Raw genomic sequence first — 14,644 nt, 5'->3', positions numbered from 1 at the left:
CAGTGAACCACGCCCCATACAGTCCCCTCCCAGGAGTATGGAAGGGGCCCTGGGAATAAGATGGGGCACCACCACCCATGTGTTTTGTTATATGGCACAGTTGACTTTAAGAAAGGGAGATGATCTCGGGCGCCTGGGTGGCTCAGTTGTTAAGCAACTGCCTTTGGCTCAGGTCATGGTCCCAGGGTCCTGGGATCGAGTCCCATATCGGGCTCTCCGCTCCGCGGGAAGCCTGCTTCTCCCTCTCCCACTCCCCCTGCTTGTGTTCCCTCTCTCACTGTGTCTCTCTCTGTCAAATAAATAAATAAAATCTTTAAAAAAAAAAAAAAAAAAAAAAAAAAAAGAAAGGGAGATGATCTCAGTGGACCTGAGGCTCATCAGGTGAGCTCCTAAAGGGACAGGGTTCTTTCTGGCAAAAGAGATTCTAAGTCCGAGGGATTTGAAATAGAAGAGGGATTCAAAGTGAAAGAGTCTCTGTGGCTGGCTTTGACGATGGAGGGGGCACGTGGCGAGGAATGGTGACAGCCTCAAGGAGCTGAGATGGGCCCTCAGCTGATAGCCAGCAGGGAATCGGGGACCTCAGCACTTGAGCGTCAAGCAACCGAATTCTGCCACAAGCACGTGAGCTTGGCGGAGGACTCTGAACTCCGGATGAGAAAGCAGCCCAACCAACACGTTGACTGTATCCTTGTGAGACCCTGAGCAGAGAGCCCAGTCACACTGTGCCCAGACTTCTGACCTACAGAACTGGGAGCTAGCATGTGGGTATTGTCTTAATTTGTACTGAAGCAGCAGAAGACGAATACAACCCTGCACAGGTGCCGGGTCCCACTGGGAGAGGCAGGAGAAGGGACGACCTCCAGGTGGCTTGGAAGGGGAAGCCACTTCATGAGGCACTCACGGAGATCTTCAGTGGGACTGTGGTGATTCTGAAAGGGGAGTGGAGCCCAGCTGTGCGGATCCCCACTAGCACAGCCGCACCAGAAGGGTGGCAGCTCTGCCGGAAGGACAGGCATGGTGTGGCAGCAGCTGGCCCCGGAAACAAGCCGGGAGGAGGGTGGATTCTGAGAGAATCTGTCAGGGTGGCCTGCCGGCAAAGCCAGGGACACAGAGGCAGCCTGGGCGCTAGATGGGACAGTAGAACAATTTCATTGCAAAGCCGAAGTGGGTGGATCTAAGAGCCTGCAGACACAGCCAAGGGTGGGCCTAGGGTGGACGCGGGTCGTCACAGCCTGGGGACCGACATTGATCGTAGGCATGCTCTGTGCCAGGCACGGGGGGAAGCGTCTTTCACGCATCCTCATTTAATCCCTACAACACCCATTTGTAAATGGCGAAAACTAAGGATGTTACTCCTCCAAGGACAAGTGGTGTCTGCTAAAGCCACCATGGCAGAGAGGCAAAGAGCTCGCTCCACTGTCTGCCCAGTGCATGTCAGTTCTGGGATGACTTCATCTGGTCCAGGCAAGTGTAGAGCCATCGTGTCAAGGCACCCACCAAGAGGTCACAGGCTGTCTGAAAGGGCTGACTATCCTGCTCTGGGGTTTCAGCAGGTCCCCCGAGTGGCATGGTGAAAAGACCCTCAGACTGAGAAACCTGCATTCTGGTCCAAATAACGCTGGGACTTGGGGCAACTCATTCATTTTCCATCAGTGGGAGGGTGGAACTCGATTTCTAAGGTCCCTTCCAGCTCTTTACAGGAATGAAGACACAAGTGAACTTGGGAACATTGATTAATAAGCAAGACCATAGGGGCGTCCGGGTGGCTCAGTTGGTTAAGCATCTGACTCCTGGTCTCGGCTCAGGTCATGATCTCAGACCTGATCTCCATGCTGGGCATGGAGCCTACTTAAAAAAAAAAAAGAAAAAAAAAAGCAAGACCCTATGAGTCTGGGTCCTGATAAGCAGGAAGTGTTATTGCAGAGCTATAAGACTGGAAAGACATTTTGGCCAGAACTGAACAGAAACAGAGTACTGAGTCAAGAAAGGAAGAAAAAAAAAAAAAAAGGAAGTGACCAGCATTTAAAGTTTTAATTCCAAAAGAGCAAATTTCAAAGGCAAAGTAGAAAAACAGTCTGCCCAATGGATAAATGGGTTCCTCGGTAAGGATGTTGGCAGGCCGGACACCAAAGGGAATTTATTTATGTCCTAGCCTGTCCAATCTCAGGACTCTGCCAGACAGGGCCCAGGCCTCTGCAGTGAGAGAAGGCAAGGGAGGGTCAGGACCCTCCACTGGGGGCGGGATGTGACAGGCTGTCCAAACCTATGCCACTGAACAGCCCCCTGGCTGATCTCAGGCTGGCCAAGCACTCTTCTTAGATTTGGCTTCCCTTGTAGGGAAGAATAGATGTCCTGCTGATGCTGATTTTGAGTTAATGGGAGCATGTCTCTGTGACAGATGGTCCTGGCACAAACGAGAGGGAATCTCTGGACCCTCAAAGAAGAGGGACAGACCCAGCCGGACTTCCGTTTGATGACACCTCTACCATGGCCAACTTCTCACTCCCCGATGATGTCGGTGGGATACAGACAGGAGGCGAGAACACAGGGCCAGGGACATCTAGCAAGTACAGGGGCTCTCGGACCCAGGCTGGGATTTGGGAGCCCACTGATCAGACCCAGGCATGTGAATAGAAGGAGAGAAGCAAATAAGTAAGACTGGCAAGGGCAAGGCAAAGGAGGCCTGAGCTTTCAAAGGGGATTCAGATGTCAGCCTGACACATAAGGTGAGGGTCAGACCTGCAGGAGTCACAGCCAGGACAACATGCTTTTCAAGAGTGGAACTTTTCAAGTTCCTTATTAATCCACCTGCCAATGTTAGAATCATCAGGGATGCTTTAAAAAAAAATACTGATGGAGGAGCACCTGGGTGGCTCAGTCGGTTGGGTGGCCGGCTCTTGGTTTCAGCTCAGGTCATGATCTCAGGGTCGTGGGATCGACCCCGTCAGGCTCTGTGCTCAGCAGGGTATCTGCCTGGGATTCTCTCTCTCCCTCAGCCCCTCCCCCGCTTGCACCCTCTCTCTCTAAAATAAATAAATAAATCTTAAAAAAAATACTGATGGGGGAAGAGACAGACCTAGAGATACAGATTTCACTGATGTGGCATGGGCCCTGGATACTGGTGTCTTAAAAAAATTCCCCAAGTCGTTCTTTTTTTTTTAAGATTTTATTTATTTATTTGAGAGAGAGAGAGAGAGAGAGCGAAAGTAGGGGGAGGGCAGTGGGAGAGGGAGAAGCAGACTCCCCACTCAGCAGAGAGCCCGATTCGGGGCTTGATCCCAGGACACTGGGATCATGATCTGAGCCGAGAAGGCAGACGCTTACACAACTGAGCCACCCAGGCGCCTCTCCCCAAGTTGTTCTAATGTAATTTGTTTCCAAGGGTTGAAAACCACTGGCCTAGATGGTGGTTCTTAATATATTTTTGGAGGAGCGGGAGGCAGAAAAGGCATCTAGGAAGCTTTTCCCCATTGCCCATGCCTGCCCCCTCTATCAACATCTTAGTGAAGGGGCTGTGCCTATAGGTTAAAAAGCCTGATTCTGATCTTCCCAGAGCGCAGCGGAGGGCCATTGGTGGGGTGGAGCTCCAGAGCTTGCATTAACATTCTTTATTAGGTAACATTAGCTCCACACAAGAGAATAAATATAACTCATAAGTACGTTAAGCAGAATAATAATAAAAGACCTCATGACCCAACTGAAATCCCGGACCTTTATAAACACAGTTGGTGTTACTTGGTCTCCCTCCTTCCTCCCGCCCCCTGCCTCCCCGCGGGAGATAACCTCCTTCTTCAATGGGGTCTGCATTATTAACAAGCAGGTGGTCTTGGCGCTTTGCTTCCAGGAAACCCAGGTTCTGGGCCTGGGGAGGGCAGGGCCTGCAGGTTGGGAGGGTGTGAGGAGGCGGGGAGGAGGATCAAGGGCCCGGCTGTGAGCACGGGATGCAGAGCCCGGGGAGCCAGGCAGAGCCTGCCACAGCCTCTGAAAGCAGGCAAAGCATTTGTTAAAGTGCTAGAGAAATCCCTTTAGACCCAGTACAATGGAGACCCAGATGCTCTCGGAAAAGCCAGGCTTTCAACTGTTTTGTTTTCCCAGCCCTGACTGCGGCTGCCAAATTGACAGGCACGCAATAGCTCAGGGGGTGCAGAGTTCGAGGCCCCGCGGATCTGTCAGATAAGAACAAAAAGATGCAGCTTGATCTCTCTTTCTCTCTAGGCTAATCACTTGGGTGAGCCTTTCCTTAGGATTATTATTCAATTATAAACCCAGATGCTTAAAGCGAATCAACCGCTACCTTCCTTAGAATGTACAAAGTAGGTCAGCGTTGGTCCACCAGGGTGCACAGCCTCTGAACGAGCGCCACAGGCCGTGTGAATAATTTAGTGGACACATCCCCCGGAGCGGCACTGCAATAGGAGCGCATTTTCTCTCCCCGGGAGATTGTCAGCGCCCCGAGGAAAGAGGATGCCCAAGCGCCCAGCTGTAGGAGCACCAGAGGGAAGGGGAAATCGGGAGTGGAGGGGTGGGAGTACCAGGGCAGGAAAACAGCTCTTGGAAGGCTGGGAGACTGAGGCAGAACTTGGGGCAGGGTCTACGGATGGGATCCAGGGGAGACTGAGTCAGGGACTGCATGAGGAAACGTCCAATCTGAGGGCTGGGCACAAGGACATCAAGATCCAGTCTTGCTTAGGGGATGGATAGAATAAAGAGTGGGCTTAGGTGACACTGGTAGCCAGGGGGGTGGCTTAGGATCTATGGGCCTTTAAACACTCCACAACTAGAGCCTGAGATGGATTGGGGGGCCTTAAATCACACAGGGGCTTTTATGTGTTTTCCAGAGGCAGCTGCTCCCATGGATGAGAAACCTGGAAAAGATCAAGAGTTACTCACCACCTTGCACAAAGATGCACGTGCTGAGGTTTTCATTGGCTATAAAGAGCTAAAGGCTCTCAGGGGAAAAGCTGTCACTCCTGGCTAATGAGGTCCCGGCAGATGACAATGTGAAAAATAAGACAAAGAAGGCCAGCCTGCCCTCTGAGAGGTGGGTAGACAGTGTGGTGACAGCATGGCATCCGACCTTGGACTACAGGTCTCCCAGGCGGGGACAGGAGCCAGAAAGCTACAATTTGGGGTGCCAGGCCTGAGCATACTATAGCAGGGACCCCAGGGATGATCAGAGTTATGCTGATAGTAAATACTATGGCCTCTCTCACATTATTGCTGGGAGTAGACCTTGTGACAGCCAGTCTGGAAAATAATTTGGTGGCATCTCCTAAAGCTGAGCACATGTGTACCCTGTGACCCAGCAATTCCACTCCCAGGAATGTGCCCCACAGAAATGTGTGCATAGATTTGCTGAAAGAAGTATACGAACATTCATAGCAACAGTATGACTGGCAACCACCCAAACACCCATTGATAAGTACTGTGTGGTACATCAGACTACAAAGCAGTAAAAGTGAATAAAATACAACATGAATTTCACAAAAATAATGTTGAGCTAAGGAAGCTGATGCAAAGGAACAAACCACTTAATTTCATTTATATAAAGTAAACAGTCAGAACCAATCTACGGTGAATATACTAAAAACCAATGACTTCTATACTTTAAGTGGGTGAATTGTATGGTGTGTGAATTATATCTCAATGAAGATGTTTGTTTGTTTGTTTTAAACTGTGGTATTAGAAGTCAGGAGAGTGGTTATCCTTGGTAAGGAGTAGTGACTGGGAGGGGGCATAAGGAGGGACTCCGGTCTGGCAATGTCTAGCCTCTCGATTTGGGTGCTGGTTACAAGGGTGTGTTCAGTTGTGACAATTCTATATACTTACAATTTGTGCACTTCTTGGTATTTATGCTATGCTTCAATAAAAATAGCAATGACAATGACCACAAACCAAACAGGCTGGGCCTGGCCTGGCTCCAGTACATGGCGATGGGGAACTGGATATGCTCCCTCACTCCAGAAAGGTCCTGTCACTAGTGTACCTTGCAGGAGGACCCTGCAAAAGTTTATGGGGACGGGGCTCCCCATTTCATCAGTGAGGCATTACCCACAGGTCCTGGGGGAATTCTCAGAAGAGAAAGTGGGAAGGGTCTGCCTACAGCCTCTCTTCTCTGGGCTCCGCTAGGGTAGGCAGATTTGGCCCCAGATGCTGAAGTATCAGTCCTGGAAGCACCCTTGCCTCAGAACAGGCTAGGCCGCAGCTGCTGTGACTCCTCGCAGCCCAGCCTTCCAGGGGTCTCGTCTGTTGCTCCTGGACTGGAAAGGGAGGATATCCTCAGGGAGACCTAAATAGCCAACTGCCTGAGATGGGCCAGCCCTAGAACTGTGACCGCAAGGCCAGCCTCTGCCTGCCCCAGCCAGGCTCCTCAGAGGCGGGTTTGGAGAGCCTTGTCAGCCACCGCCTAGCCAGGACACCTGAACCCCCAGGAAAAGGGGGAGACACCTGAGCATGGGAGAAGGGCTCCCCAAGAACCCCAGGTAGAACAGAGGTGGGATTTTAGGGTACAGGGCCATTGGGGATTTGAGGCTGTGGGCCAAAGTAGGACAGAGGACTGACTATAGCCCCTGGGCCAGTAGCTAGTGGATCCCTTTCTCCCAGGGAGGGTTAGAGGCCAAGGCCTTTGGAAGTCAGACAGTGTAAGGGGCTGCCTCCCGGGTCAGGAACTTGTAGTCCTTGAGATTCTGATTCAATTCTGCATTTAAAAAAATCTTCAGGGGTGCCTGGGTGGCTCAGTCAGTTGAGTGTCTGACTTCGGATCAAGCCCCACGTCAGGCTCCCTCCTCGGTAGGGAGTGTGCTTGTTCCTCTCCCTCTGCCTCTCCCCCAACTCGTGCTCTCTCTCTCTCAAATAAATAAAATCTTTAAAAAAAACCTTCATAGGTGACTCTGATGCATAGCTGGGTACAGAGACCCAAATAGATTAAGCATCATTCACTGATTCACTCAACAAACATTTACTGGGTAGCTACTCTGGTTCCTGGTCAGGGCCAGGCTCTGGGAAAGCAGAACAATACTGTCAGGCCTTAAGGAGTCCATAGTCCGGTGTTCACGGAGAGGTTGGCATGTGACAGATAATTACAATGCAGAGGAATGACAGCAATAACAGGTTCCGGAGCACAGAAGAGGGATAAAAGAACCCACATGTGACTCTTTCCTCCTAATTCATTTGTTTCACAGGCCTGAATTTTTGTATTCTGCATTCGGGAACATCCAGCAGCTCAGGCCCCGCTCAATAACTGTAAATAGTGTCCATGGCCATGCCCTCTGAAAGAGGCTCACCATGTTTTTTTCCTAGCTGTTTTTAAAAATAATGAACAAGCTAGGAGAGATGTAATACAAGATCGCTCACTATGTCTGTTTCATAATTACTGCCATTAAAATCGTCTAGAAGAGAAATATCTATTTGTCACCATCTTTGGGGAATTAAATTTAGCTTATCACACATAAAGGAGTCCATCAGATCAATACCTCACTCCTGTCACGTACATGCACAATAACAAACACCAGCAAATTCTCTTCTTCTAGGTCTGCATTACATGCCATAGAAATATAAACATAAAATCAGTGTCCGGCCTCAGCACATAGGTAAGTGATGTGATCAGTAAAACAGGCCCACATACCTCCTTTCCGGTAGTCACGGAGATCTAGGACATCTAGCCTGGAATTTCCTATGTCAGTTGCCACAGTGGCCCCAGGAGAGCACCCTTCTCCTTTGAGCAACACAGCAGGGGCATCCTGTTCACATGGGTCTAGTCTGGAGCAGCCCCACAAATGGAAGAAGCCAAAGGGAAGGCCCCTTCAGCGAACAGGAGCATTACCTTGGTCCCGTGGTAGAAGTCGTCCACACACGTAGCGTTCATGAAGGTCTGATGGAAGTGGGTGCTGGTATCAATGCCTCCAGGGATCACCAGCTTCCCAGTGGCATCGATCACCTTGGCCCCTCCAGGGATCATGAGCTCACGGCCCACCTGCTGGATGATGCCATTCTCGATGTAGACATCAGCCTCGTGGGTGCAGTCATCGTTCACCACCTTGCCTCCCTTGATGAGAATCCTCACGCTGCCTGAATTGGCAAGCATGTTCCTACGGAAGGTGAGAGGGGGGCACTGGTCAAGGTCAGAGTCCCTTTTCACTGTGACCGAGGTCCCACTTCTTCCCACCAGAGGCCAACCTCCATGGGCAGAGTAAGTGAGCAGGGAAGAGAAGGAAGTTCCTCCATAGCCTGAGAACATCGGCCCTACAACCGACTGGGGTCACAAGCCTCCCACTGACCTCCTAGTGGGACTTACTGGGAATCATGACACAGTGGCAGTAAGGATGAATCTGGGGCCCAAAGAAACATCAATGTTTACCTTCCCAAAATGCTGTGTAGGTTCAAAAGCATTTTCATACCTACTGTGTTGTTTTATTCTCGAAACCACCCGAGGAGTCGCATTTTACCAACAAGAAAGCTGAAATTGCTAAGTAAGGAATCGATGGCTTCTAAGCAGCCAAGTCAAACCCAGATGCCTTGGATGACCAATGTCCCCATTACACGATATGGTCCCAAAGATATCAGGGGCTCCTGGGGCACGTCTCCGAGAGCCAAATTCTCTAAGCCTCCCCGTTGTTTAATTCATGTCCTTCTTCAGATGGATTCTGCTCCAGCTCGCCCTCCCATCCTTCCTCAAGGCCACTACCACACCGAACTCCACAGCAGGCTGCACCGTTAATAAGCTCATCTGCAGAGCTTTGGAAAAGCACCTTCACTCAAGTTCCACCCCCAGAGATTCAGCTTTATTTGCTCCGGATTGGGTCCCCCAAAACCACTATTTTTTTTTTTAAGATTTTATTTATTTATCTGACAGAGAGAGACAGCAAGAGAGGGAACACAAGTAGGGGGAGCGGAAGAGGGAGAAGCAGGCTTCCCGCTGAGCAGGGAGCACGATGCGGGGCTCGATCCCAAGACCCTGGGATCATGACCTGAGCCGAAGGCAGAAGCTTAACGACTGAGCCACCCAGGAGCCCCCAGAACCACTATTTTTAAAAGCTAGAGAACCTTACCATATGCTTAAAGAATGAATGCCAATCTCTTGCAGAAAGGAGAAGAGAAGGAAACATTCCCAACTCATTTTATGAAACCAGTATTACTCTGATACCAAAGCCAGACAAAGACAGCACCAAAAAAAGAAAATTATCGAGTAATATCCCTCATGAATATAGATACAGAAATTCTTAACAAAATATTAGCAAGTGGAATTCAGCAATATGTAAAAAGAATTCTACACCATGCAAATGGGATTTATTCCAGGGATGCAATGTCAGGTTCAATATTTGAAAATTTAATCAATGTAATCCACCCTATTAACAGGCTAAAGAAGAATCACATAATCACATATCATTTGATGCAGAAAAAGCATTTGACAAAATTCAAACATCTATTCATGATAAAAGCTCTCAGAAAAGTAGGAATAAGTTAACTTATTAACCTCTGCCTCTCCCTCCGCTGGGTCTCTTTCTCTCTCTCAAATAAATAAAAATTAAAAAATAAAATAATTTTGACAAAGAAGAATAAAATGGGAGGAATTAGTCTACTGGATTTCAAAACCTATTACTTAGCTCCAGTAGTCAAAACTGGGTAGTATGGATGGAGACACAAAATCAGTGGAACAGAATAAAGATCCAGAAATAGCCCATATAAGTATGGTCAACTGATTTCAACTTAATAAAGAACATCTACGAAAAACCGGTAGCTAACATTAGACTTAATGCTTAAAGACTTCATGCTTTCCCCCTACAACTGGGAACAAGGCAAGGATGCCCACCATTTTCACTGCTGTTCAACAAAGGGAGTGCTAGCCAGCTATGAAAACATGAAATGAAATAAAGGGCATATAGATCAAAAAGGAAAAAAATAAAACTGTCCCTATTTGCAGATGACATGATGGTTTCTGTGGAGAAAACTCCAAAGAATCTAAAAAAAAAAAATCTCCTAGAACAAATAAGTAAGTTCAGCAAGAATGCAAGATACAAGACCAACATACAAAAAGTTCGTTTTTCTATATACTAGCAATGAACACATGTACATGCAAAAAAATTAAAATGCTTAGGCATAAATCTAAAAAAACATATACAGTATTTATATGCTAAAAAACCACAAAATGCTGATGAAAGAAATCAAAGATTGAAGTGAGTGGCGAGACACACCATATTCATGGAATGAAACACCCAACATGGTAAAGATTGTCAATTTTCCCCAAATTGATACACACGTTTAATGCAGTTCCTATCTCAGCAAAAATCTTTTGTAGATAGAGGCAAGCTTATTGTCAAAGTTTATGTGAAAAAACAAAGCTAAAATAATTTTGACAGGGGCGCCTGGGTGGCTCAGTTGGTTAAGCGTCTGCCTTCAGCTCAGGTCATGATCCCCAGGTCCTGGGATCGAGTTCCACGTCTGGCTCCCTGCTCAGTGGGGAGTCTGATTCTCCCTCTCCCTCTGCCTCTCCCTCCGCTGGGTCTCTTTCTCTCTCTCAAATAAATAAAAATTAAAAAATAAAATAATTTTGACAAAGAAGAATAAAGTGGGAAGAATTAGTCTACCGGATTTCAAAACTTATTACTTAGTTCCAGTAGTCAAAACTGGATAGTATGGATGGAGACACAAAATCAGTGGAACAGAATAAAGATCCAGAAATAGCCCATATAAGTATGGTCAACTGATTTTTGACAAAGGTGCAAAAAAACCATTCAATGGAGGGAAGATAGTCTTTTCAGCAAATGATGTTGGAGCAATTAGATATCCATAAGCAAAAAATAAACCTTGACTTAAATCTCAGATCTTACACAAAAATCAACTCAAAACGGATCATCCATTGAGTGGCCGCATTTGACCACTAACCATTCTCTTCCTCTTGGAGCTCCCTCTCCTTAGCATTAAATGTGGCCATGCAGGGGAGTGGAATAAGGACCACAGGGAGATCTTGGCCACTGTTTTGGAGAGGAGCAAGTCTTTGATAAATGGTGGTTGAAGGCAAGTTTGTGGAAACTTGTCAAGACCTTTGTGAGTAAAGGGAGCCGTAAAATGGGCTGAGGACAGCATGCCTGAAGGAAGAGATCAATTTAAGACAGATCTAAGATTTTTTCAAACAGCTAGGAAAGAGTCAAAGGATTGATTGAAGATAAAAGAGGACAAGGGATTACTTGTAATGGAAGGTCTTGCAGCATGGAAGAATGATGGCCATTATTAATGGAAGCCAGGTCTCTGTCACAGACTTAGATGGTTTATTTTATTTGATCCTTCCAAAGGTATTATTATGCCCATCCACAGAGGAAACAGACTCGAGAGAGGTTAAGGTCAAGGCTTGTAGAAAGGAGATTATGTGAAGATGCAGAAGAGGTGGGGATACACAGGAATCTGTGTTCTCTCTGCTCTGAATAGTGGGAGGCGGGGAGCTCCTGGGAGCAGCGAGGAGCAAGAGGATGTGAGCAGAGTGGGGGAGATGTGGAGGAGCCACTGTGGGGCCTGAGACTAAGCGGGCTGGACACAGGGGAAGGGGTCAGTGTTCAGACAGCTGCCATGATGGAGCTAATCAGAATCCTGTCCAGGGAGCACCTTTGGGTTGGATCTGCAACTCTCCTGACCCTTAGGTATCTGAACAGAAATGATTTTCATTTAGACTTAGGAAAGATACAACAAAGTCTGACTAGGAGGAGGGAGACTTCACCATTGCAGGGTCTCCCCGGGCATGAGTGAAGCCCACCTTTCCACTTGGTAAACTGCTCATTCTTCAGGACCTAATCCAGTTGTCCCCCTTTATAAGAAGCCTTCCCTGACTCTCTGCCACCTTCACAGACTTCATGGCCCTGGAGTCTCTCCGCACCTCTGAACTGAGGTTCTCAAGGTCCAAAGCCTTATTAGTGATCATTGTTTCTGCTCCCTCTTCAGCCCCAGCCCCGAGTATAGGATACTCAAAACCAGTGAACAAATGAATGAATGGCCTCATCTACTTGTTGCATCCCAACAGGATCGAATGGCTTAAAGCAGTGAGTGGTAGGCTGTTCCATATTTGTTTTCTGGGATATCTGGCAACTCTATGTCCAGGACAATGCTCAGCTTTCATCCCTTTTCCAATACAGCAAATTACTGTGGACAGAGCAGAGGAAGAAACATATTTCCTCTTATTCTTGTCATTTCATTTGTCTGCCATCAGGTAAGCTGTGAGGAGGCTGTGCCCCAGGATGAAAAGGCCTAGAACCTGTTGAAGGAATACCCTCTTGTAAGGAGATGGGTCAGCTATCTGGTGATCTTAGCCTGCTCTCCTGGACACACTTGGTTAAGCAGTTTGTTTTTGTCAAGTTGACCAGGCTGGAGTGCATGGAATCTCCACACCAAGAAAGTTGGCTGTGCCTATTCGGGGTCAACCACAAGGCTCTCCTGCTGTTAGGTGGCCAGCCCCTTGTGGGGCTGTTGCTGGGGGCGATGCTGGGGAACAAGACAGGCGGTGGGAGTGAACCCTGTTCCCTTACACAGCAACAGCTGTTTCCCAGGAACATCTGCGCCCCTCCCCTCCCGGGTATCAGTCCAACCTCTGGGGAGAAGGGGCCCCTCCCCTAGTGAGGAAGGTAGTGGGCAAAGAGGCAGTGGGGAGGAGTCAGGCTGGAGAGATGGTTAGATGGGACAGTCCCAGCCATAAGCTTATTGTCTGAACCCGGATGAAGCTGAGTATATTTGATCTTTTGTCCTAAAATCTGAAAACTGGAGTTTTAATTTAATATGCAATTAGAAAATGAGTTTCTTTGCAGGTGAGGGACACAACCACCCTGGCCAAAGGAAGCCCAGAAAGGCTGACAGATGCAATCTCCCTCTCTCTCGTTACGAAGCCAAGGCCAAGTGTGACCATGAAAGGAGAGATGCGACTTCTCAGTTTGCACTAGAGGAGGGAAGTGATGGTGGTGGAAGAGATGGCCGAAAGAAGACACCCCCCGACCCAGCCCCCTGTGCAAATATATAATCCTCACTTTTTAAAGCTGCTTTAGGGCAAGAGGAAAAATAGTAATATTTATGCTGGGAAACTGCTTATTGTTTGTCAGTGTTGTAAAGGAGAATATTGATTTGCTTATCAATCTAGAACACATGCTTCAGAGTGCACACCTGGAGGGTGGGGGTCCTGGAAAGGTGATGTGATAATGAATTACTGGGAATTCCTGTCTGAGCTTTGATGTTGGTATCAAACACGAAGGGTGTCTTCTTCAGTAGAAATGAGAGCAATCGCTCTTAGTAAGCTAACACCCCGTGCCTGGCACTTCACATGGGTTTAACCACGTGGCAACCAACCCTGAGAAGTAGGAACAAGGCAGGGACCTTACCCCCTTTTTAAGAGAAGTTCATACTCAGGTCTGTCTGAGTTAAAGGAAAGGTTATCAGAGTTGGCTCTGGGTAGAAGAGTTACAGGTGATTTTTATGTTCTTCATAGTTTTCTATATTTTCAAACTATATAGGATAAACTTGGGCCCCCCACCCAACCTGTCTTTTTCTTCTTCCTTGTAGAAATCCCTGAAGGTTAACCTGGCTCTGAAGAGACAGGATTCCCAGGATAACATCAGAAGGAACTCCTTCTCAGAACTTAGAGGACCCTGTAAATAATGTTAACAATCAGTGCACACCTACTATATACTGGGTCCTCACTGAACGCATCATGCACCTTATTGTACTTGATCCTTACAATGCCCTGAGATAGGCACCATTAATGTCCCATTATTGCCCCGGGATGGCTGAGGCTTAGAAAAGTTAAAGGAACATTCTCAAGGTCACACAGCTAGTTTCTAACAAAGTAGGGACCGAAAGCCAGACAACTGTCCAGAGCTGTTGTGGACTGAATGTTTTGTTCTTCCAAAATTCACACTCAAAAGCCTTAACCTCCAGTGTGGCCGCATTTGGAGATGGGGCCTCTAAGGAAGTTTTTAAGGTTAAATGAGGTCATAGGATGGGTCCCTGATCCCACAGGATTAGTATCCTTATAAGAAGAGACAAAGGGCTCAGTCCCCCACCCACCACTGCCACAGCCTTTGCATAAGCCCTAAAAAAGGCCCTGTGAGAAAGGAGCCATCTACCAGTCAGCAAGAGAGTTCTCCCCGGAAACCTACCATATTGACACCCTCATGTCAGACTTCCAACCTCAGGACTCAGAAAATACATTTTGTTGTATAAGCCCCCCAGTCTGTGGTATTTTGTTATGGCAGCTGGAGCAGACTAATACGAGAGCCTACGCTCCTGGCCACGCGCCATACTGCCCACATGGAGGGGGATCTCAGGCCGCCTGGTGGAGCCACTTCCAGGGATGCTGGGAGCTCTTTCCCCGCCCTCTGGCAGACGGCCAGCTTCAGACTAGGGGCTGCTGTCATCAAAACTGCCTGTAGGCTGTCAGCCTTTTGGGGTGACTGAGGACTCAAAACACGCTAGGGCTGCATTGTGAACAAAAACGAACGTTTGTGTGCACTGAAATACTCTGGAACCTCACTCTCTTCCAGTGTCAAGCACCGGACACAACTCTGAAGAAGACACGGGCCTTGCTCTCAAGAGCTTCAGTCTAGTGGCTGACAGAGACCCAAACTATGTTACAAAGTGACTAATGGGTAACGGGACACTTCTTGCCTAAAAGCCT

General features: G+C 48.0%; 1 protein-coding gene across 3 annotated transcripts in view; it reads right to left on the bottom strand.

The window, feature by feature from the left end:
- Positions 1-14,644, bottom strand: part of DPYSL5 (dihydropyrimidinase like 5) — a 91,822-nt gene that overhangs the window by 44,077 nt on the left and 33,101 nt on the right. For all 3 annotated transcript variants that reach the window (XM_032391504.1, XM_032391506.1, XM_032391505.1), the window contains exon 2: positions 7,823-8,087. In XM_032391504.1, coding sequence (XP_032247395.1) covers positions 7,823-8,083 — 261 coding nt within the window. In that variant the 5' untranslated portion in view covers positions 8,084-8,087. The remainder of the gene's footprint in view (positions 1-7,822; positions 8,088-14,644) is intronic.

The sequence above is a fragment of the Phoca vitulina genome, unplaced genomic scaffold, assembly GCF_004348235.1.
Source record: "Phoca vitulina isolate PV1807 unplaced genomic scaffold, GSC_HSeal_1.0 scaffold63, whole genome shotgun sequence".
NCBI lineage: Eukaryota > Metazoa > Chordata > Mammalia > Carnivora > Phocidae > Phoca > Phoca vitulina.
The sequence above is the reverse complement of the archived record's forward strand: the minus strand, read 5'-3'. Positions and strand labels throughout refer to the sequence as shown.